This window comes from Erpetoichthys calabaricus, chromosome 8, assembly GCF_900747795.2.
Source record: "Erpetoichthys calabaricus chromosome 8, fErpCal1.3, whole genome shotgun sequence".
Taxonomy (NCBI): Eukaryota; Metazoa; Chordata; class Cladistia; order Polypteriformes; family Polypteridae; genus Erpetoichthys; species Erpetoichthys calabaricus.
In genome coordinates, this window is record NC_041401.2 from 165,374,233 (window position 1) to 165,399,208 (window position 24,976).

The 24,976-nt window shown below is 38.4% G+C and overlaps 1 protein-coding gene across 1 annotated transcript in view; it reads left to right on the forward strand.

The window, feature by feature from the left end:
• Positions 1 to 24,976, forward strand: part of casp9 (caspase 9, apoptosis-related cysteine peptidase) — a 60,161-nt gene that overhangs the window by 24,275 nt on the left and 10,910 nt on the right. The window contains exons 3-6 of the mRNA XM_028807723.2: positions 1,476 to 1,683; positions 5,538 to 5,630; positions 11,040 to 11,101; positions 23,402 to 23,578. Of these exons, the coding sequence (XP_028663556.1) occupies positions 1,476 to 1,683; positions 5,538 to 5,630; positions 11,040 to 11,101; positions 23,402 to 23,578 (540 nt within the window). The remainder of the gene's footprint in view (positions 1 to 1,475; positions 1,684 to 5,537; positions 5,631 to 11,039; positions 11,102 to 23,401; positions 23,579 to 24,976) is intronic.

Sequence of the window (24,976 nt, forward strand, 5' to 3'; positions counted from 1 at the left end):
GATGTAAATTGTAGTAAGAGCTAGAAGAGTGTTCAAAGCCAAAAATTATTTGAAATAAAGAAAGAAGTAGAATGGCTTTAAGTTAATTGTCAAACTTGGACCACCAGGAATTGCATGGACCTGTCAAACTTGGACCACTTGGAATTGCTGACCTTTATACCAACACAGGAATGATGTCATGCATAGTGCATTCCTGACTGTCCTCCCTAGCAACTGCCTACCAACCAAGACAACACTGGTCACCCAATGGTGGCGCCAACAATGAAAACAAAATGGTGCTACGGGAGAATGTAATTTGTTTTTTTTAACATTGTCAAAGATGCCTCCAATAGAAAAATAAAGGTAACTGCTAGATTCCTTGACTTCCAAACCCAGTGATTTTTAGAGACAAGAGAAAACTATAGAATCTTAAAAGCAAAAGCAGGATTGTGACAAACTTGAACTAAAGCATAAAATGTTTTAAAAGTGCTTTATAATATGCCTGCTTGATGGTGACAAAACTTATGTTTTTAAATATAAATCTAACAAGATTTTAAGAACAAATTGCAGGCCTTGGTCAAACATTGCATTGCAGATACATATGGAATAAAAATGTGGATGGGTGTGTATATATGATGTTAAAGTGAAGAAGATATTAGCAACAGTTTTAAAGGATGTACACCCATAATTTAGCAGTGTTTTGCATTTTCTCCATTGGATTTGAGTCATATACTGTGAATCTATTTGAAACTGAGCTTGGCAAGATTTCCATTTTCCTTTTTTATATTAAGGTGTAATTGTCACCTTGGATTCTCTCTGCTTTTGAGTTGCCAGACTCACCTGCCTGTGTCTTTTTTTCCATCAGACTCAGAAAGGTACACATTAGGGAGTGGCTGCCTTTGTTCTCAACTGCCTGTGTCTTTTTTTTCCATCAAACTCTCGGGGGATTTTAAAACTACTATACAGCTCAGATCATACAGTGCAGCATCATACTAGAATGACATGTGTGGATGTCAAAATCTCCAGCTAAAATCTACATACTGGAAAACAGCTGTACTTTTAAATATGCTGGGGTTAAAAATTGAAACACAGAGGTATTGATGTGCCATAAATGTTGGCTCATGTATGGGACCATTTTGTATGACAAATTCATGAATGAAACCAGAATTCTAATGTGAAAAGAAATTGATAATTTGGGTTATAATCAGAGAGCCCTAGGGCCTTCTTAATGGGGATGAACACCCCCAACACCACCCTCCTCCAACGAAAGTCTCTTTACACACTAACATCCATATATGGGCTCATAGTGTTTGCACCTTTCTATGTGTAGAAACACATTTCTCTTATTATGTCATAATTTCTTGAGACCCATTCTTTTTCTTTCTAAAGCAACAGGTTTTTAAAGGTAAATGGGAGTACTAACAGCAAAACTATGGGGTACAGCAAATCCTGATCCATACTAGTTCATTAAAAATGTTGCTCTTTTCTGACTTCAGAGCAAATCGGTTCGCAGAGACTGCTCCCGGCAGCTGCTCACAGACCTGGAGGGTCGAGGAAGTCAAGCTTTCCATCTTTTCCTGGAGTGTCTCCGAGAAGCTGGCCAAAACCGTGTGGTTGACATTCTTTGCCAAAGAGGACAAATTCCTGTTCCCCCTATCATTGAACCTTTGCCGGTCATAATTCCAAATCCAACTCCACATACTTGTAAGTGTTTGACATCTTATAGGAGATTACCTTAAAATTTGTATGTTTAGTGGACACATCAATTTTGTCCTTTTTTTTTTTTATTCTGGTAGCCTGTGAAAGTGAATTACTTTAAAGTTTGCATTATGTGCTTGGAGTTTGAGTGGAAAATTAAAATAAACAAAACAAAAAACACTACCATTGAATCAAATAAGCTTATAGTTTTCACCCAAAAACTGGCGTGAGGTTTAAATAGAAGAGTGCCCTGTAGCATATGGGAATCCTGAAGCGACTCTAGGGAATCACACTGGTACTGCTGGCAAACAAGTTCCTCAAGGAACTATTGCAAACGGCACAAAATGTCAGCTCCATTATGTGCTGCTTGAAACCCCACTATAAGGAAAGTGAAAATAATTGCTGTTTTCATTTCTACATGGTGTAAATGCATTGTTTTATGATAGTGCCAGCTGTTCAAAACACTATATAAAATAAAGATTAACTATTTGATTGTGATGGTGCCTAGTTGATTTTAATTGTTCCTTTTAGGTGATTTTTACTGACATTTGGACAAAGTAGGATACGTAATACAAGGTTTATCTGAGGGTGCTTGCTGGTCAATTGTGTAGTTGTAGCTAGGATAACAAAATAACACATTTTATAAGGTAATGCAAGGTATTTGCTATTTCACACAAACATATGCAAACATGCAAAGTAACCACAACTTACATTTCATTGAGTAAGCAACTCAGATTATTAACTAAGATTATTTCTGTTTTTTGTTGAAGTTCGTGTCCTCTGGTCATGCAAGTCTCCATTAGAGAGGTTTTAGCAATCTGTTGTAGCAGGTGAAGTCTGCAGTGGCATTACTGCAGATAAAGCCAACAACAGTAACTCACAAGGAAGGCTGGTAGTTAAGATGAACTCTCCAGAGACAGAGGAGGAATCTTAATAAAGCACTGGTCATCATGAGCAATTACAATAACACATTGTGTGACACTTTTCTGGCTTAACTGTGAGAGCACTGCATGACGTAGTTTCTGTCAGCAGCCCCTTTACTCTGAGTTAGTCTTCTGCTGAGTTGCATTGATATTAATCATTTATTGTTTTACTAGTTGTGTTACATAGATTTCATCCCACCTTAGATGGGTAATCAATGTAGCCCTCAGCTTTAACGTTTGTAGCACACAATGCAATGCATAGGCCTCTGTTACAGTGCCTCCGGAAAGTATTCACAGCGCATCACTTTTTCCACATTTTGTTATGTTACAGCCTTATTCCAAAATGGATTAAATTCATTTTTATCCTCAGAATTCTACACACAACACCCCATAATGACAACGTGAAAAAAGTTTACTTGAGGTTTTTGCAAATTTGTTAATAATAAAAAAACTGAGAAATCCCATGTACATAAGTGTTCACAGCCTTTGCTCAATACTTTGTCGATGCACCTTTAGCAGCAATTACAGCCTCAAGTCTTTTTGAATATGATACCACAAGCTTGGCACATCTATCGAGTTTTGCCCATTCCTCTTTGCAGCACCTCTCAAGCTCCATGAGGTTGGATGGGAAGCGTCGGTGCATAGCCATTTTAAGATCTCTCCAGAGATGTTCAATCGGATTCAAGTCTGGGCTCTGGTTGGGCCACTCAAGGACATTCACAGAGTTATCCTGAAGCCACTCATTTGATATCTTGGCTGTGTTCTTAGGGTCGTTGTCCTGCTGAAAGATGAACCGTCGACCCAGTCTGAGGTCAAGAGCTCTCTGGAGCAGGTTTTCATCCAGGATGTCTCTGTACATTGCTGCAGTCATCTTTCCCTTTATCCTGAGTAATCTCCCAGTCCCTGCCGCTGAAAACATCCCCACAGCATGATGCTGCCACCACCATGCTTCACTGTAGGGATGGTATTGGTCTGGTGATGAGTGGTGCCTGGTTTCCTCCAAACGTGACGCCTGGCATTCACACCAAAGAGTTCAATCTTTGTCTCATCAGACCAGAGACTTTTCTTTCTCATGGTCTGAGAGTCCTTCAGGTGCCTTTTGGCAAACTCCAGGTGGGCTGCCATGTGCCTTTTACTAAGGAGTGGCTTCCGTCTGGCCACTGTACCATACAGGCCTGATTGGTGGATTGCTGCAGAGATGATTGTCCTTCTGGAAGGTTCTCCTCTCTCCACAGAGGACCTCTGGAGCTCTGACAGAGTGACCATCGGGTTCTTGATCACCTCCCTGACTAAGGCCCTTCTCCCCCGATCGCTCAGTTTAGATGGCCGGCCAGCTCTAGGAAGAGTCCTGGTGGTTTCGAACTTCTTCCACTTACGGATGATGGAGGCCACTGTGCTCATTGGGACCTTCAAAGCAGCAGAAATTTTTCTGTAACCTTCCCCAGATTTGTGCCACGAGACAATCCTGTCTCGGAGGTCTAGAGACAATTCCTTTGACTTCATGCTTGGTTTGTGCTCTGACATGAACTGTCAACTGTGGGACCTTATATAGACAGGTGTGTGCCTTTCCAAATCATGTCCAGTCAACACAATTTACCACAGGTGGACTCCAATTAAGCTTCAGAAACATCTCCAGGATGATCAGGGGAAACAGGATGCACCTGAGCTCAATTTTGAGCTTCATGGCAAAGGCTGTGAATACTTATGTACACGTGCTTTCTCAATTTTTTTTATTTTTAATAAATTTGCAAAAATCTCAAGTAAACTTTTTTCATGTTGTCATTATGGGGTGTTTTGTGTAGAATTCTGAGGGAAAAAAATGAATTTAATCCTTTTTGGAATAAGGCTGTTAAATAACAAAATGTGGAAAAAGTGATGCGCTGTGAATACTTTCCGGATGCACTGTATATATCATTTGGTATGGAATTGGTAAAAGTGGTGTTAATGTCTGTGGAATGACAAATGCAATGCACTTCATTACTAAAATGTTTGTGATGTTCCATCTTTTGGAATGATAGAGACATAGCAACTGGACAGACCCACAGACATGTATGCTTTAGTGGAAAGAGCATTAAGTTTTTGCTTGCACTTTATATTTAACTGCATCTATTTTTTAGGGACTTATGATTACTGCCGTTATCTTTTATGGGTCCTTATTTTTAGAATGACCATAATATTAACTAGTTAGTACTAGTGGAACTCCTTTATTGTTATTAGAGCTTTGCAACTCTTTGTGTCTGTGTCATCTCAGTCTGTCCTGTGGGCCTACCAAATTAACAAGAGTTAGTTGCTAGAGGGACACATGACTTGCTTAAGAACATTTAATGGTACCATACTAGAAAATAACCTAACCTGCAGTCCTCCTAAGATCAAGGTTCCAGGTCTAGCAGGTTGCATTACTGAATGTTTTTTGACATGCAGAGGATGCCAGAGCTGTCATTCTTCTTGTTCCTATCACGTAATTGGATACTGCAGTTTGCCTCAAGCTCTGCAGATGTCTCTTTGTTTTTCCTTTCTGCCATGTCACCTTCTTGATCAGTTTGCCTATGCAGTTTGTCGTAAGAATAATAATGTGAACCCCAATAACTTTGCAGAGCTTGTGCTAGCAACATTTTTTGCTTCACTGACATGTACCATGTTATAATCTTTCAGTTAAGGTCAAGATCAAGGTTCTAACCCCAGTGTTTCTCGAGTAATCTGTTGACAGGAGGACACAACCCTTAGCATTTTATATATATATATATATATATATATATATATATATATATATATATATATATATATATATAGGCGCTGGGTGTCTTCTCAGATGAAAAAACTACATTTATAACAGATGCAAACAGTATACAGCATCCCAGAGACAGTGAGCTGCAATTTCAGTTAAGAAGCCTCTCCTTAGGTATTATGTTAATTTTTTTTTTCATGCTTGTTTTGCAGGGGAATTCAAGGACCATCTAGACCGAGGGGATGCAACCATCGTCGTTAAGGGTGTTTCTTGTTCCCAAGACAAAACACCACTCCCTATTCAGTGTAATTTTATTTTTTTAATTCTAATTCATGCTTGCAGTCAGTATGGAAGATTCCATAAACATTCAAAGCACCATTAAATTGTAGATGAGCTAATGAGAAACAGTACTAATGCCTCAGAAGGCCACGTGTACACTTTGTATACCTGCACAACCAGAATCTACCTGCTTTCCCTTTACTGCACGTTGATCGTTCAATTGGTACATTGGTGGTTCTTTTATTTGTATGGAATGAGAAAGGATTTATTGTGTTATTGATGAGAGTTTTCTTTAATGTAAGCATTTGATTGACTTTGTGGATTGACATTGCTTATGTGCGGTCATGTGGTGGCTCATGTACCTTCTAGAGGGCATTCTGTCTGTTAGGCTGCATTTGCTTATTCACTTGTGGGTAGATTCAGATGTTCATAGGCATCAATACTTGATTGGTGAGGTGTGGGTGACAAAATGTATGTCACATGCATTGGAAACCATGAGTGGTGTACTTCTAAAATCCAACAGCCTTGTCTATTTCAGCCCCTGTTTTTGGTTTTTAATGGTGTGGAGATAGAATAATAGTGCATTTTGACATGTGAATGAATGAAAACTTTACCAATATTGTCAAAGGTGATATACCTTGGAACTTTTTTTCCATCTTTTCTCCAGTTACGCTGGAATTCCATTATGACTTATTGAAAACACAAATAATTGACTGTTTCTTTTTTTTTTTTTAATTTTATTTATTAATTTTATTGTAATCATTCCATACAAATAGATCAATTTATACAAAAAAGAATTGAAGACAAATCAAACCCCACTCTTGAGAAGGAGAGCATGGCCAAAGGAGAATTGCTTAGGGCTTTTTAATAGGGCAAAAATAAACAAAAGAAAGGAAAAAATATATATAGGTAAAAAAAAATGGAGAAGGGAAAGAAATGCGGAAGTAATTATTTCTTCTTATTCTAAAATATTATTGATTAGATCCTGCCAGGTTTTGAAAAAATTCTGTACAGATCCTCTAACTGAGAATTTGATTTTTTCCAATTTCAAATAATATAAAACATCGGTTTCCCACTGACTTATTAGAGGAGAGTTAGGATTCTTCCAATTTAACAAAATAAGTCTGCGTGCCAAAAGTGTAGTGAATGCAATCACCGTTTGCTTGTCCTTCTGCACTTCAAGTCCGTTTGGAAGAAAACCGAACACAGCTGTTAATGGGTTAGGAGGGATTGTGACACCAAGGCTGTCTGAAAGGCACTTAAAAATTTTGGTCCAAAATGATGTTAATTTGGTGCAGGCCCAAAACATGTGACCCAGTGAGGCAGGAGCTTGGTTGCAGCGTTCGCAGGTTGGATCTTGCCCTGGAAACATTTTGGACAGTTTTAAGCGAGACAGATGAGCTCGATATATAATTTTTAGTTGAATAATTCTGTGCTTTGCGAATATGGAGCTCGAGTGAATTCTCTGCAATGCTACCTTCCACTCCTTTTCTGATATATTGATTAAGAGATCTTTTTTCCAATGTCCTCTTGGATCTTTGAAAGGAAGGGATTCTAATAAGATTTTATATAATGCGGAAATGGTGTTTTAATTCCTCGAAATTGAGCAGTATTTTTTCCAGCATGGTGGAGGGTACGAGATGAGGAAAATCGGGCAGTTTCTGTTTCACTATCTTCAAATTAGAAACTTTGTTAAAGAAATGTGTAGCTGGGAGGTTGAATTTGGAACGTAATTGTTCAAAGGATGCAAAGATATTGTCTATATAAAGATCTCTGAGCAATTTAATCCCAAATCTTTTCCAGGTATTACAAAATAGATATGTTTGCGAGGGTTGAAAGAGGTGGTTCTCTTGCAGAGGTGCCACAGATAAAAAATTTTCCATCTTAAAATGCTTTCTAAGTTGGTTCCATATTCTGAGTGAGTAAAGCACAATTGGGTTATTAGTATATTTGCGATAACTTGCATTTATTGGAGCGCAGAACAGGGAGTATAAAGAAGTAATACAGAATTTTAATTCTATTGTGGGCCAAGCCTGTGTGTGTTCATTTTTTTGTGTCCAGGTTTTTATGGCTTGTATGTTTGCTGCCCAGTAATAAAACTGGAAATTAGGTAAAGCCATGCCACCTTCTGCCTGAGTTATTTGTGGGGTCGCTCTTCGGATACGTGCGTGTTTTGAGTTCCAAATAAATGAGGTTATAGTTGAATCTAATTGCTTAAACAATGATTTATTGATATATATTGGAATGTTTTGAAATAAAAAAAGAAGTTTAGGAAGGATATTCATCTTAACAACGTTAATTCTTCCGGCTAGAGTGAGATGAAGGGTTGACCCTTGAAAAAAACCTGAATTTTCATTTCCATTAGTTAAACAATACTGTGCTCTGGTAGGCTGAAATATTTCATTCTGCTGCAAGTCTTGCTTAATTTTTTTCATACAGATGGCAAAATTTTGTTGATAAAGAGCTTTATGTTTACTTGTGGTATTTACCCCAAGGTATTTAAACTGATCTGCTATGGTAAAAGGTAGGGTGTCCAATCTAATATTATATGCTTGTGAATTTACTGGAAAGAGTATACTTTTATTCAGATTAATTCTGAGACCAGATATCTTTTGAAATTCTGTGAGTGCTGTTAAAACTGCAGGCACAGTGTTTTCTGGGTCTGATATATATAAAACCATATCTGCATATAGAGAAATTTTCTGTTCCAGTCCTTCTCTGATAATCCCCTTTATCTGATAAGAATTTCGACAGTGAGCCGCCAGTGGTTCAATGGCGATTGTAAACAGCAGTGGTGACAAGGGGCATCCTTGTCTGGTGCCACGTTCTAGCTTAAAGTAGTCTAAACAAATGTTGTTAATACAAACTGAAGCTTCTGGATTGGTATACAGTAGTTTGGTCCATGCACAAATATTCGGGCCAAACCCAAATTTCTCCAATGCAGTGAAAAGGTAGCTCCATTCAATCATATCAAACGCTTTTTCTGCGTCTAATGATAGTAATATCTCTGGGGTGTTTGACTTTGCTGGTGAATATATTACATTAAACAGGCGTCGGAGATTGGAAGATAAGTGTTGGCCTTTAATAAATCCAGTTTAATCCTGTGATATTACCGAGGGCAGCACTTTCTCCATCCTTCTAGCTATAATTTTTGAGAGTATCTTAACATCCATTATTCAGGAGTGAAATTGGTCTGTATGATACACATTGTAACAAGTCCTTATTTTGTTTAGGAAAGATGGTGATTAATGCTTGACGAAAAGTTTGAGGTAGAATTTGATGTAAATAAGAGGGGAGCTAGCTGAGTGAAGAATTTCTTATAAAATTCTACGGGGTAACCATCAGGGCCTGCTGATTTCCCGCTTTGAAGTGACTTTATAGCATCTAGTAATTCTGATAGGGTCAGAGGTTTATCCAGTTCCTCAGCACTTAAAGCATCTATTTGTGGTGTCTGTAATGTATCCAGAAATGCATTAGATTGTGTGTTGTCGTCTTTGAACTCAGTAGAATATAAGGATTTATAATAATCTCTAAATGTGTGCATTATATTTTTATGGTCAATGATTTCTTCTCCATTCGTGTTGGTGATTACTGGGATTGCATTGCGAACTTCTTGTTTGTGAATTTGTTGAGCTAAAAGCTTATTAGCTTTTTCTCTGTGTTCATAGTAATGATGTCTTGACTTATAAATAAGTTGTTCAGTTTCTTTAGTTGTCAAGATGTTGAGTTCTGTATGCAGAGCCTGCCTTTTCCTATGAAGAGCTTCACTTGGACGCCTGGCTTGTTCTTCATCTGTTCTAGTAATTTCGCTTCTTAGCTCTGACGCTTTCTTGGTTTCTAATTTATTTCTGTGGGAAAGATATGAAATAATCTGTCCTCTTAAGAAGGCCTTTAGAATTATCCCAGAGTGTTCCTGCAGAAACCTCTGAGGGTATGTTTATCTCTAGGAAGAAGCCGATTTGTTTGGATATAAATTCTGTGCAGTTCTCGTCTGCCAAAAGAAGAGGATTAAGACGCCATCTGCGAGGTGAGTGTGAGGGGCTTAATTTTGGCTCCAAGACTAGAGGGGCATGGTCGGAGATAACAATTGTGTCATATTTGCATGATTTAATCGTAGGCAAAAAATTATTATCTATAAAAAAATAATCCTTGAGTAGCTATGATGCACTGGTGAGTAGAACGAATATGTTCTTGAGTTTGGGTTAAGAAACCTCCAGGGGTCTGATAAGTTGTGGTCAGTTACAAACTGTGTAATTGTCTTTGCAGTGTTAGATGTCGTCCCGCCGTCACAGGAGTCCTATCTAAGAGTGGATTTAAAACACAATTAAAGTCCCCAGCCATTATAATTTTATGTGTTTGGAATGGATGCAAATAGATTTTGCATGAATTCCTTATCATCGACATTGGGTGCATAAACATTTATCAAAATCATTTTACTGTTGAATAAGTTGCTCATGACCATCACATATCTCCCTTCAGGGTCCTATACTACATCTGAAGCTACAAATGGGACTGTTCTGTGTATGAGAATTCCCACACCTCTAGTTTTCTTTGTAAAGCTAGAATTGAACATTTGGCCAGTCCAGTCTTTTTGTAGTCTGGATTGATCCTTGCTTAGTAAGTTGGTCTCCTGTAAAAATACTATTTTAGCGTTTAAGCCTGTTAGGTGAGAGCATACTTTCTTTCTCTTTAATTCGTGATTCAGGCCTTTAACATTTCAGCTCACAAAGTTAACTGTCCCATCATAGAGACATTGATTCTGAGTTTTTAATGTCATTTTATAGTCTTAACTGGTAGTGAGGCAGTTTTAATCTTAATTTCAAATTTCCCCATGAGTTATTGCTATATAGCCTATTGTTACGATGATATTTATAGTTATAAGGATTAGAAGAATAGATTAAATATAGCCTGCTCTCCTTCTCTCCCCCCACCCCCCCATTTTGCCTCCCCGCATGAGGCTTGATCCCACTTCGCAATGCCCCAGTCCTCTGACATTCAAAGAGACAGAGCACGTCCAAAACCAAACAGGCCCGCCCCGAGGCGGCGTTTGAGAATAAAACATAGTTGAGATATCTATTGCAGCTGAAGTCTAAATACTATCTGCCAAAAATATAATCATCTTTAAGCTTAAAATAATCTTCAGCAATTTTAAGATATTAAGATAATAAAATAATGAACTCTGGGAATGATTTTAAAAAGTGGTCTAGGATAAACATAGTAGATCCTAATGCAATGGTAGAAATAGCAATAGCAATAAACCAAGGGTATGATACTAAACAGTCTACTTTAAGGTAGTAAAAAAAAAACAAACCCTACTTTAATTACTTCCACACTTCCACACACTCACGTCTATAACTGTAATTAAGACATAAATATATAGTGTCCAAGTAAAGAAAAGGATGTATAATTATAATACTTTGTTTCTTTTATGCTAGGCACGGAAGACCAGCACTTGCACCCTAAACCAAGCAGAAGAGTCCGTAGAGACAGCCTGCAGGTACGTTTCTTAATAGATAGATAGATAGATACTTTATTAATCCCAATGGGAAATTCACATTCTTCAGCAGCAGCATACTGATACAATAAATAATATTAAATTAAAGAATGATAATAATGCAGGTGAAAAACAGACAATAACTATGTATAATGTTGAATGTTAACGTTTACCCCCCCGGGTGGAATTAAAGAGTCGCATAGTTTGGGGGAGAAACGATCTCCTCAATCTGTCAGTGGAGCAGGACAGTGACAGCAGTCTGTCGCTGAAGCTGCTCTTCTGTCTGGAGATGATACTATTAAGTGGATGCAGTGGATTCTGCATAATTGATAGGAGCCTGCTGAGCGCCCTTCGCTCTGCCACAGATGTTAAACTGTCCAGCTCCATGCCAACAATAGAGCTTGCCTTCCTCACCAGTTTGTCCAGACGTGAGGCATCTTTCCTCTTAATGCTGCCTCCCCAGCACACCACTGCGTAGAATAGGGCGCTCACCACAACCGTCTGATAGAACATCTGCAGCATCTTATTGCAGATGTTGAAGGACGCCAGCCTTCTAAGGTAGTATAACCGGCTCTGTCCTTTCTTGCACAGCGCATCAGTATTGGCAGTCCAGTCTAATTTATCATCCAGCTGCACTCCCAGATATTTATAGGTCTGCACCATCTGCACACAGTCACCTTTGATGATCACTGGGTCTATGAGGGGTCTGGGCCTCCTAAAATCCACCACCAGCTCTTTGGTTTTGCTGGTGTTCAGGTGTAGGTGGTTTGAGTCGCACCATTTAACAAAGTCATTGATTAGGTCCCTATACTCCTCCTCCAGCCCATTCCTGATGCAGCCCACAATAGCAGTGTCATCAGCGAACTTTTGCACATGGCAGGACTCCGAGTTGTATTGGAAGTCCGATGTATATAGGCTGAACAGGACCGGAGAAAGTACAGTCTCCTGTGGCGCTCCTGTGTTGCTGACCACAATGTCAGACGTGCAGTTCCCAAGACGCACATACTGAGGTCTGTCTTTAAGATAGTCCACGATCCATGCCACTAGATATGAATCTAATCCCATCTCTGTCAGCTTGTCCCTAAGGAGCAGAGGTTGGATTGTGTTGAAGGCGCTAGAGAAGTCTAGAAACATAATTCTTACAGCACCACTACCTCTGTCCAAGTGAGAGAGGGATCGGTGTAGCATATAGATGATGGCATCCTCTGCTCCCACCTTCTCCTGATATGCAAACTGCAGAGGGTCAAGGGCGTGTTGAACCTGTGGCCTAAGGTGGTGAAGCAGCAGCCTCTCCATGGTCTTCATCACATGTGATGTCAGAGCAACAGGCCGAAAGTCATTCAGCTCACTAGGACGTGATACCTTTGGGACTGGGGTGATACAAGATGTTTTCCAAAGCCTCGGGACTCTCCCCTGTTCCAGGCTCAGGTTGAAGATGCGCTGTAGAGGCCCCCCAGCTCCGATGCACAGACCTTCAGCAGTCGTGGCGATACTCCATCTGGACCCGCTGCTTTGCTGGCACGAAGTCTCCTCAGCTCTCTGCTCACTTGCACTGTTGTAATTATGGGTGGGGATGTCTTTCCTATGCTGGTATCTTCAGAAGGATGTGTGGAGGGTGCAATACTCCGAGGTGAGAGTGAAAGTGGGTTAGGGTGGTCAAACCTGTTAAAGAAGTTGTTCATTTGGTTTGCTCTCTTCACGTCTCTCTCAATGGTGATACCCCACTTCAAGCTGCAGCCAGTGATAATATTAATGCCATTTGTAATAAGATGCCATATATTTAAACGTAAATATCACTCCATATAGTAATAAAAAACAAAAATTCTCAATACATGTTGCCTTGTAAGAAAGTTTATTGAAACTTTATAAAAAAAAACTAGTGAAACAAGCAGACCTATGGTCCTAAAATCAAATACAAATAAAAACTAAGCTAAAGATATGGAGCTTTTGATACTTCTGATGTTTTCTAAATAGCCATTTCTTTCAGTTCCTCTAAAAGTCATGTGTATTCTGTTATATCTGGTGGCTCATCTAGAGCAAGTGGAACTTTTGTATTTTAGCAACACATTCTTTTGCTTTCAATATTAAAAAACAGAACTTGACACCAATCACATTACTGATAATTTTGCTAAATAGTAGTTTTCTAAGAAACATTAGCATAAGGATGTAAAAGCAATGCTTTCACATGGTTGGAATTTTCAAGTATGTGACGATCTTCTCAATTGTTCCCATGCATTTCTGTGTATGAGGTGTTCTTGTATTCTATATCCTGGAGTTTGTCTTGCATGCCTATGAGCCATCATGTTTGCCTACAGTTCATTTACTCTATGTCAGGGTTTCTTAAACATTTTTTTTTTCTCGCACCCAATGTTACCCTTCTTAATATCTTTGAGATCCAGTCCGTGTTGACCGTAAGATCTGGGAGTGGGGCCCACTTGGAGAATCACCACCAACAGTCATATCAAAGGTAGTTCTCCCTTGGAGAATCACCAATTACAGTCATGTATTTCCCTTGGAGAATCGCTGCCAACAATCATAATCCTTTGAAAATTGATGCCAACTATCTTAGCCGTCCTCTTGAAGAATAGCGGAGCAATGTCAGTTGCTTTAGGGACTTTCAAAACTCAACTTGATGGTTTTTTAGAAGAAATAAGTGGATTGGACTGGAGAGCTTTGTTGGGCTGAATGGCCTGTTCTTGTCTAGATTGTTCTAATGTTCTAATTGTTTAAACGAGCGGTAGCAACCCATCGCAGTACACCTCGAAAAACCACACGCAACCCATTCCCATTACATATAATGGTGAGTCAAGACCCTACATGTCTCAGCAGCTGCATCCTGTAAGCCATAGTTTAAAAAACAGTGCTCTGTATTCAAGATTACTACTTTCTTGTGAATGTGGTTCAGTGTCTTGTCTGAGGCGTCATTTATTTACACAAGTTCAATCTTTGATGATCAATAAACAAAATACTTTCACTTGAATATGAATTTTGAACATGTATGTACCGTGTCCTGGGGAATTATCAGTAGATGAACTTGCAGTGACAATGCTTTTATTGTAGTAAACGTTTTTAGCCACCAGTTTGCCATGACTTGAAATATTTTGATTTTCCTGACCATATCCGGCTATATTCAGGATTACTTCTTGCTTGTCTATGTGCTTCAGCTTCTTGTCGTCTTATTATTTCTCATTCTTTGTTACCTAATTGGCTTTTGTGATGTGCTGGGCGCTTAGTAGATGTAGCTGCTCTTTTTCTTTCTGACATTATGGTGTTTATAACTTGATTTCTCTACCACTTTGCTGTAAAGACATGACTATAAATCATGGTCACCAGGTTGTATGCTACCTCGTTTTTAATATTTTCAGAACATATTAGGTCATAATATTTTGCTTAAAACCAATATCAGGGTTCTAGCTCCATTAGTTTGTGAGTAATCATGTGACAGACAAACAGACCATATTATTTTATGTATATATAGATTAATAACAAACAGAAATATTTTAAGTACATATTTATTTTTATATTTCACCTGTTATCATCACAAAAGAAGACTATAAAATATTTTCATCTGCTGTTATCCATTTTCACACCTGCTTAAACAATTTATATTGTTTAGGTCACTGGGGAATGACATACAGTATTCCTTTATAGTAAAAATTAAAAAAAAATAATAAGATTTGATTTCGCTGTTAATGAATACGCAAACTGTTAGGGCTTTGGAGCTGTGAAGCAGTAATCACATTACTCACATACCATCCCTTCATTTAGATAACAGCTTAAATAACATGCTGTTGAAGAAATCCATTGCTATCATAGTTATGTGGCAGCACAAAATTAAATATGATTTTTCCAAGTTGAACTATACAGTAATTGTGGATATCAAAGATTTTCTAGTTTTTATAAACTGTTTATTTTGCAATGTAACAATAAATCAATAAATTAATTGAATTTGACTAGAATTTAAATCTGCTATCAAGTCAAATCAAGTTGGGGAGCATGCACTGGTACAGTGCATTGCTGCACCCACCACACGACGAAACAACTCTGGATCCCAGTTGGCAACCCCCCAGGCAGACACGCGGTCCAGTCCCACCCCGGAAATGACCCTCTATCTGCCGCAGCCAGGTGTTATGTGGGCGACCCCTTGGCCTAGTCCAGCCACTCGGGTCCCCAACAGTGAGGATCCTACGAGCTGGATCACCCTCTGGGAAATGTGTCACATGGCCATAGTGCCATAACTGATGCTCCCTCACAATGCAGGTAATGTACCTCATTCGGGACTCCACGAGCAACCTCTCATTCAACACAAAGTCAAACCAGCGATACTCAAGGATTTTTCGGAGAGACACAGTACCAAAGGAGTACAGTCTTCATCTCAGCTCACTGGATAGTATCCATGTCTCGCAACCATATAGCAAGACAGGAAGCACCAGGACTCTAAAGACTTGAACCTTCGTCCTTTTGCATAGATATCGGGAGCACCACACACCCCTTTCCAGCGACCTCATGACCCTCCATGCTCTCCCAATCAGTCTACTGACTTCATAGAAAGAGTCACCAGAGACATGAATGTTACTGCCAAGGTAAGTAAACCTCTCGACAAGGTCGATACTCTCTCCACAGACAGACACGCTGCTGATGGCTGTGCCCAAGAGGTCATTAAAGGCCTGGATCTTGGAATCTGCTATCTGTTGTTTATTTTTAAGTATATAGGAAAGCCACGTACAACCAGGAATGATTTGGGATGGGCTGTCATTTGAGCTGCTATTTGCTTATCCTCTATGCAATTTCAGTTTAGATCTTGCACTGGTGTGAAAATTATGTTCCATGCCAAATGCACCTAGTGATGTCCATACTTATTTTCACATAACTCCTGCAGACATTTGTATCTGTATGCACTTGCATTTGCAACTTTTGAAATATGGACCCATACTCACTTGTTCCTGCTGAGCTTCATACTCATAATTGACTACTATGGTTTCATACCCTTACATGCCTACATCTGCTGCAGTGAATAGCAATACTAGTCTGCACCTTGTTCCCGTGAACACATCCTAAACTCGCAATTTTACTTGCTAACTTTTCCCACAGTTGGTCTTGTTTTACCATTGAACAAAGCAAAAGCAGAGTCTTTGTTACAGTAAAGCAGAGATAGTTGTGCTCATATTTGTTATATTTTGTTTCATATAATATTTTCCCTTTGCTTGCCCATGAGAAGGTAGAATGTATTATTATAAACATAGGGTGCCACAATGCAAGGCTTTTTTTGACTTCCACATTTCCCTGACATGAACATCGACAGTTGCTGTATTGTGAACAGTGATAAGGGGCTAATGTTTTTCTTGTTGTTTTTACTTGATTGCAGTCATTTTACATTTTTGTCATGTAGATTCTGTTGCAGCAAAATGTGACTGAAGTCACCAGACATTTCCACAGCAGTTAAGTTGAATGGTGCGATATGCATGGGTTTGTCTATCTGGATCAACATCTGATGACCAATTCACATTATAATCATTACTGTTGGATTTAATTAATGGTTCAGTATTAGTTTTTTCAAATGTGACTTTATAGCCCCTTGTTTACATGCCATTATGTTTTAGTTAAAGGCTCCACTCCACTCATGAATATTAATGAGTTACTTTAGAGTGGCAAAACATTTAACCCTTAAATTGTCACATACTTGGGGGGGGGGGGGGGGGGGGGGTGGGTGGGATGTAATGAACACCTGGACGCAAAATACTTTTTTGCTTCACTTTGCTGCAATTCACCAAGAAAAAGTGAAATTTTAATGGAACACCTATTTTTTCCTGCAAAGAGCATCACAATTACTGCAACACTGATCATTTTACACACTGTCAATGAACTGTAAAAACTATAAAAAAAACTACTGCAGCAATCTATTATTATATGTACAAGAAACAACTGAGGCCATTGATGAAATTCAGTAAATCACCAAGCCAACTGCGCTTGAACTGGCTGCACATTAGCACATAGAGGCCAAAGCTGATGCTTGCAGGCTAGTCTAGTACAGCGGCTCAATCCCATGGACAGTGATGCTGATTCACTAGGGGGCGGCAGTGGTCTTGAGCTGGCTGCTCAACGAATGTCTGGCACGGACTGATCAGCTTCGGCGTGATGACAAATTGCACTGGGAACCGAATATAGCCGGTTACGGCAGTTTAAGGGTTAAAACTATTTAATTTTTTGCAGCATGATACTATTTCCTCTAATAGATGGTGGCAGCAGCATACTGCCCGAACCGTTATTTAGGCTTAAAAGTGCAAAGCACATCATTCAATGTCACCTAGAGTTTGACTCTTGGTTAACCAAAAATACATAGAATTCTAAGCCCCAGTCATTCTAGGGGTTAACGCTAAGGAGGTTAAATAAGGAGGTGATCACAGAATAAATCAGGAAAACAACAAACACTAGGAGTCACTCTGAGCTAGTCCCCATCTGTCTGTGGAACGGCTGTCCAGTGGCCTACTTTTCTGTCCTCTGCCCATAAGAACTAAACACACCCCTATTTCACCCTTGTCTCTTACATATATTTTGTCCACTCTTTCTTCTGTTAATCAAGTTTGTGGCATTCATTGTCCTTCAAACTCCTAGCTTTAAACTTTAAACCACATCCTGAGGTCAGTTCTTGCCTGTGCTTTGGAATCAGATTTGGCTTTGGGGCATTTTTCCAACTTCTCCTTGGACACAAGGTTAGAGTTACCATTGGCAGACTGTAATGTATCTGTATGCTTGAGGCTTCTAGCTTACAAGCTGCCTTCACTGTTTGAGGAACAACAGATGTTCCCTATATACTCTTCTGGAACATCAATTAACCAGGATCTATTGTTATGTCTATCTAGCCGATAGTTATGCCTGCTCAAAGCTTTGGAGCTGTGAGGCAGTAGTGCTAACCCCTATATCACCATGCCATCCTTTCATTTATGCAACATCACATTAAATAACATTCTGACTTCTAGAACTATGGAGTATGGAGTATCACATGCCTCTAGCCAGGCTTCTCTTTTATTTCCCCCTTCCTTCCGGTGCAGCTGACCTGTTTGTGGTCTTTAGTGCACCTATAAAGCATACTATCTGTCTGGTTTTACTCTTGCTTTTGTACCGTGAGAATGACATACATTCTCCATGCAAATGCACACTTTCCCATTTCTGCCTTTTACCAGGCTTTTATGTCCAATGCATGTCCTGGCCAGACTTCCTCATACACAGATTTTTGTATTGTGAGCAGAATATTCAAATAATCTGGAGTTTTGGAAAAACAGTTATTAGACAGTAGCAGAGGTTTGATGTTGTCTCAGTTTTGACTTGTCTGCACAATTATGATATTATGAAGTTCTAAAGAAGTTATTAGAGAAGTACATTTCAAGCTGAGAATTCCCCTAAGAGCTTTATCATTGTTTAGCTACTCATTTGAAAGCATTTTTTAAAATGAGGAGTACAATTAGCAGTGTAAAATTATACTCCAAGCTGTCTATGAAACACTAGACAAGGCTGTCAAAGTCTTCACCTAAAATGCAGAAGTTGTTATAAATGCACTTGAGCCCACCTGTGTCCAGTGATAGTAGTTTCAGTGGTTTGTAATTCTCTTGGATAAAAAGACAAGCTTTTCTGTTGTTTTAACAGAATCCAAAAGAACAAACAAAGTGCATGAACTCTAGGTATAGAGTCATCTGTGGGATAAAATTATTGAAAAGCACACCTTGAAGAAAGCACATAAAAGAAAATTCAAATGTATTTTAATACTTTTTGGCACGATAAAATCCATCATTATCAAACGTGAAAGGCTTCTTATCACAAAAGTATTGGCCTGATCAGATCATCCATCCCAAGCACAGGAGCACAGGTTTCTGAAAATTGCTGGGAAAGGTAATTTTAAATCCTAATAATATCTAAAAAGAATTATTGATGTCCTTATCTCATATTGAGGAAGACAGAGGCTTTTCAACAATTTACAAATGAATCTATAGCCCTGGCATGTACAGAAGACCTCTAGAAAAAAGCCATTGACTGAAGAACAGCTGGAAGATGTGTTACGTAACCTTTGTAAATTGATTCTTCCATTCATTTTCAAAATTTCTTACTGCAAAACTGGGTCAGGTAAGGCTATAACATTATCCCAACTGCATTGGATGCAAGGCAAGTACCAATTGTGGATAAGGTGCCAGTCATTTAGAATATCGCATTAACCAAACATTATTGAGGACATGGGAGGAAAGACATGCAGAGCATGCTAACCCTACACCAAGGGTATTGAACTCCACTCCTGGAGGTCCGCAGTGGGTGCAGGTTTTCATTCCAGCCAGTTTTGTAATTAGAAGCCAGGCCTAGTAGACGATGAGACTTGGTGTTTAATTATATGGGTTGTTAGTGCTCTCATTGTTCCAAAACAAATGTCATAAAACGAAATTCTACAGTGTGATAGACAACATTATGCATATGTACAAACCCCGAACAGATTTGTACCTCTTGGTCTTTTCCTTCTCTCTCATTTACTTCAAAGCATGCTATTAACACAGACACATCATGATGCATGTGCACAGGTTTAAATGGAAGCAAATTAGTTGAAGTGCTGGTGGCTCCTTTGTCATTTGCACCTTATTATTAATTGATGACTGGTTAAAAAAGTGGGCAACAAAACCTTAATGCAGCAGTTTAAAACTAAAATAGGCAATTAAACATTTTCTGAATCATAACATGCGAGCTAACTAAAAATAAGCCCAACAAACATTATTCTTTACAAGTAAATACACTGTAATTAAAAATTTGGTTAAAGCAAAAACCGGAAGCCACTACGGACCTTCAGGACTGGAGTTGCATACCCCTCCTATTTACAGTTCTACAGAAACCCAGTTTGAGACTCCCAGGCATCAATGCTAACCTCTGTGCCACCATGCTACCTAGAAATGTTAAGACCAGTATGTGAGTAGTATATATTCAAATTAGATTTCCCTAATTATCGGTGCTTACAACTGATGTTTATTAACTGGCGGATTTATGGCTGCAGATGTTTTCAGTTAAACTGAAAGAAGTTTAAAAACTTTGCCAAGTCATTAATTGCGCCATGTGCAGATAAATCTTTTCCTGAGCTGTTGTTAATCATTTCTAAATGTGAATAATGCTTTTAGCTCTGCTGTTGGAGGATGGAAGAGTTGAGTAAATGTGAAAATGAAGTAAACAGTTGTATATAGCATGGTTATTGTTTCCACTCTAGTGTAATGGTCACTGACCTGTGATTGTAACTGTAATATCAGCTGCTTAGCAAGAAACAAGATATTGTTGATGAGTTCCCAATGCATTATATTTTGATAGCAGTTAGGGATAAAGACAGTTGAATGTAAGTAAGTGACATATAACATGTCAACCCAAGCTTTTATTTTCTTCGTTACAGCATTTGCTTTAACTATCAGTCAGACATTCTGTTCTGTTAAAAATACTGTACAAGTACAGAAAGAATGTGAATGTTTGCTTTTTCATATTTCCATAATGACATTTAATGACACTTTGTCTTTTGTGTCTCCATAACGGTTGGAACAAAGACATTTTTCATTGATTTACACCTCTCCTCCACAGTTTAAAATTACAAATCAAACAATCCAGATGTGATTAAAAGCTTTCATTTAAGGGTGTTTTGCATACATTTTAGTCTCACCGTGTAGAAATGACAACACTTTTTCTGCATGGTCCTGGTCCCCCCATTTCAGGGCACCATGATGTTCGGGATGATTGGTGTCACAGGTATTGGTGATTCCTCAGATGGATTTCATAAGATGCCTCAGCTTGCTTCCACCCTTGGCAGTCTGAATTTTCCATTGTTCAACATGAGCACGTGCACTGTGTCAATGAAAGTCAAAGAAACCATTATGAGACTGAAAAACAAGAATACAACTATCAGAAGCATCGATAAAACCTTAGGATTGCTTAAATCCCCTGTCTGGAATATCAGTAAGAAGAAAGAGCGCACTGATGAGCTCAGTAATCACAAAGAAACTGGTAGACCTCTGCTGCTAATGACAGAAGAATCCTCACTATGGTAATGAAAATCCCCAAACACTTGTCCAACAGATCAGAAACAGTTTTCAGTGGGTAGATGTGGACTTCATGGGCAGAAATACAGAGGCCACACTGCAAAATGCAAACCACTAGTTAGTCACAGAAACAGGATGGCCAAATTACAGTTTGTGGAACAGGACTTAAAAGAACCTGCAGAATTCTGGAAAAAGGCCTTGTGGACAGATGAGACAAAGATGAACCTGCATCAGAGTGATGGCAATAGCAAAGTATGGAAACCAAAGCATCAGCCTTTGGATCATTTAATTGATGTGCTATTTAAGACTCGGATCCTTTAAAACATGGGTGAGCAAAGTTGGGCTTAGAAGGCCGCAGTGGCTTCAGGTTTTTGTTCCAACCCAATTGCTTCATGAGAAATTATTTATTTGTCAGCTTCATTTTAGTTGTCTCGCTTGTTAAGATTTTGAATCCTTCATTGCTTATTTTAGTCGCAAATATCTGTATTCACTGTGTTAATTGTTCCTTATTATCAATAAGAAGCAAATGACAAAGGAACCATCAGTCCTCCATCTAGCTTGTCTTCATAGCATTTAAATAATTAAAATGGATCATTAGAAGTAACAAATCTGTGATGTAAGAAAGGCCTGACATCACAGAGTTAAAGCACTAACAAGTCATGATATTAAATAAGATCTGATTGGAACAAAAAACCTGCAGCCACTGTGGCCTTCCAGGACCAACATTGATCACTCTTGTTTTGGACATTTTAATAAGATTAGCAGTAATAGCACATCCTGCCATTTGAGCGCAAAGGAAGGATCAGAAAATGGCTAAATAACTTTTACACTTGTATGCTTCTACAGTATGTGTACTGTACATGTAACATGTATGCTGTAATGCTTGTTGTATGTATAAAATTTAACATATTTAAGCAGAAAATACTTCACTATATACTATATTATGAGTAAACACTCAAAAATTAGTTTTCCTTACTTTTCTATATCAAGAAATTTAGCTCTCAACGTCACTGTAGACCAAGTAGCATATGCTTGGTCATGTGTTAAAGCTGGCAACAGTAAGTAATGTATTTCCGTGCAATGGAGATAGAGAAAATAGGACACGAGCTTCAATGCCAAAATGTACTATGAAAATGAATACAGTAATGCAATTATAAACATACATATTTGCATCAGCCTTAAAATCTGTATTCTTTACATGGTTCATCCAAATTAGAGTTTCTCTTGTATGTTTATCTTTAGTACATATTCATTGCACTCATTCCTGCCCATTGTACATGTCATTTATTTCCGCGTGTTGTGTTGCTTCATGCTATATGCTGCTTGGGAAAATACATACAAGATTCAAATTGGTGAATTCTAATGTGTAACCCGAGAGCCATAAATAGATATAAGGAAGTTAAGATACTGAGGCAAAGCTTATTACTTATTTTGCACAGCATTTGGCGAGTCATTGTTGCCCACTGGCCTTTAATGCAGAAATGCCACTGATAAACATATGAAATAAGAGCAGACTGCTGTTTGTATCACCATACCTGAGTTGACCGACACCCAGTCCCAGCTAGCTGTCCTCCAAGCATTCCAGCATCTTTATCCTCTTGGTTGGAGTGTAGATATGAAATAATGCATACTGTATCTGGCTCTAAGACTATCTTAAGAGCCATGTCTGAAGATATGCTGCTTTTTTTGTTATTTAAACCAAGTATCACAGCCCAATAGATTTTCTTAGACTGGTAAATTTTTCTAATGAGTAAATTATATCCATAAAACGTTTGGAAATCTTTGAAGACAGGGTAGTCCTTGCAATCTTGCACAGTGATCATAATGGCAGTTTTGCCAGGCTAATGTGCGGTATCTTGATCAGTTGAAGAGATAGACTCTAAGTATTGTGTACTCTATCCTTTATCTATTGCATGTATCATTTCTTCTAAATAGTGCATAAAATTTGCCAATATTAAATCCTCCTTTAGAAAATTTGACTAATAATAATTACAAAAATTATCTCTGAGTAAATATATCACATTTGAAGAACTATAATAGTGTGCTGCATTTTACTTTTCATAATGATTTTTATACATCTTTTTTCTTGTGTAATGTACTTTTCGTATTCTGCTTTAAAAAATTTTTTTTCTGCAATTAACTTTCTGTATTTTGCTTTTTTAAGGTCCTGCATAATCATGACTTTTTATTTGGGTTCAGAATGCCCGCTATAGCCTACCAAATTTAAGTTTCACACAAAAGTCTGTGTCCTTCTTTTCAGTCATACAAGATGGATTCCAATCCCAGTGGTCTTTGCCTCATCATAAACAATGTGAACTTCATGCAGGAAAGTAAACTGAAGAGCCGTGCTGGTTCAGATGTCGACTCTGACAAGATGAAGAAGCGATTCGAGGCACTTAATTTCAAAGTTTCTGTAAAAAGAAACTTGAAAGCCCAGGTAAAGTGATTTACACTCATGATTAATGTGTTGCCCATGTGCTGATTTGCCCTGAAGATTTCAGCTATTTCTCTACGAACATAAATATTGGCATAACTCTTAAATGGATATACACTGCATGCTGTAGTAGCAATGAGGGACTACAACAAGATATTAACATAAAACAGCAATGCTAAAAGAATACATTTTAGCTGGTTCCATTCAGATCATGCATTAGACGTTTTAAGCTAGAGCTTTTCAGCCTTCTTTGTCTGTAACAAAGTTAAGTAAAGTAAGTGTGTCTTATATGTTTCTCACGATTGGCACTGAGTTGTTCTTAAGCTGTGTCACTTTATCTAGACTGCTGCTCAGGCTTTACCAGCTTGGTAAATGCTTCTTGAGGTGTTTCATTTTTTTAAGCTCTTACAAAGCTTCAGTTTGCTGTAGATGCATAATTTAAGGGAGTGGCAAGGTGGCACAGTGGTAGTGCTGCTTCCTCGCAGTAAGAAGACCAGGGTTTGCATCCTCACTATGTTTCATGTTCCTCCTGTGTCAGCTTGGATTTCCTCCAGTTGCACCAGTTTCCTCCCACAGTCCAAAGACTTGCAGGTTAGGTGGATTGGAGATACTAAACTGACCCTAGAGTAGGGCTATTCATTTACAAATTCAGTTGGGACAGATTTTCAAACCCAGAAATTTAGCTGGGCCAGACAATTTCAGCACCTGGTAGGCAGCAGATAATAACACCTTTTAAACCAACACAAACGAATGTATTGAAAAACAGGTAATGTTTATTTATTGTTTCCTTTTTAAATTTTGTCACATCTGACACAGGCACATCAGACCTTCATTAAAAAAAACTATAACTGAACAGAATCTGAGGTTGTGGCAATATTTTACTGATATCTGACCTAGGCACATCTCAAAGTGTATAAAAAACAAAAAAGTGCACAGTTTTAGCAATAACTTTTGTTTACCCTTTGAAATAAAATAAATATTTTGGTCGTATATGACCCAGGCACATCACAAAGTGCATTTAACAGAATTAATAAGAACTATCAATGCTATCAAAGCTATCAGAGCACAAACCCATAACAAGTGATGATAATGACTAACACACACATGAATACAATGTCTACTGCACACTGAGAGAACACAGGGTAATTTTAAATCGCCACATGTGTTATCAACAGTGCCTTTTTTTGTAAACAAAAAGGTGGTGGTACTTATATGTTGTGTTTGAATCAAGTTTGAGGTACTGTAAGGAATATAGAGGTTAGAGAGTCCTAACACTGCATGTTTTGTTTGTTTTTGAAAAAACATAATATTTAAAATTTGAAATTGACAAACTATCAAGTATAATAATAATTATTTACATTTATTTAGCACTTTTCTCACTACTCAAAGTGCTTTGCAAAC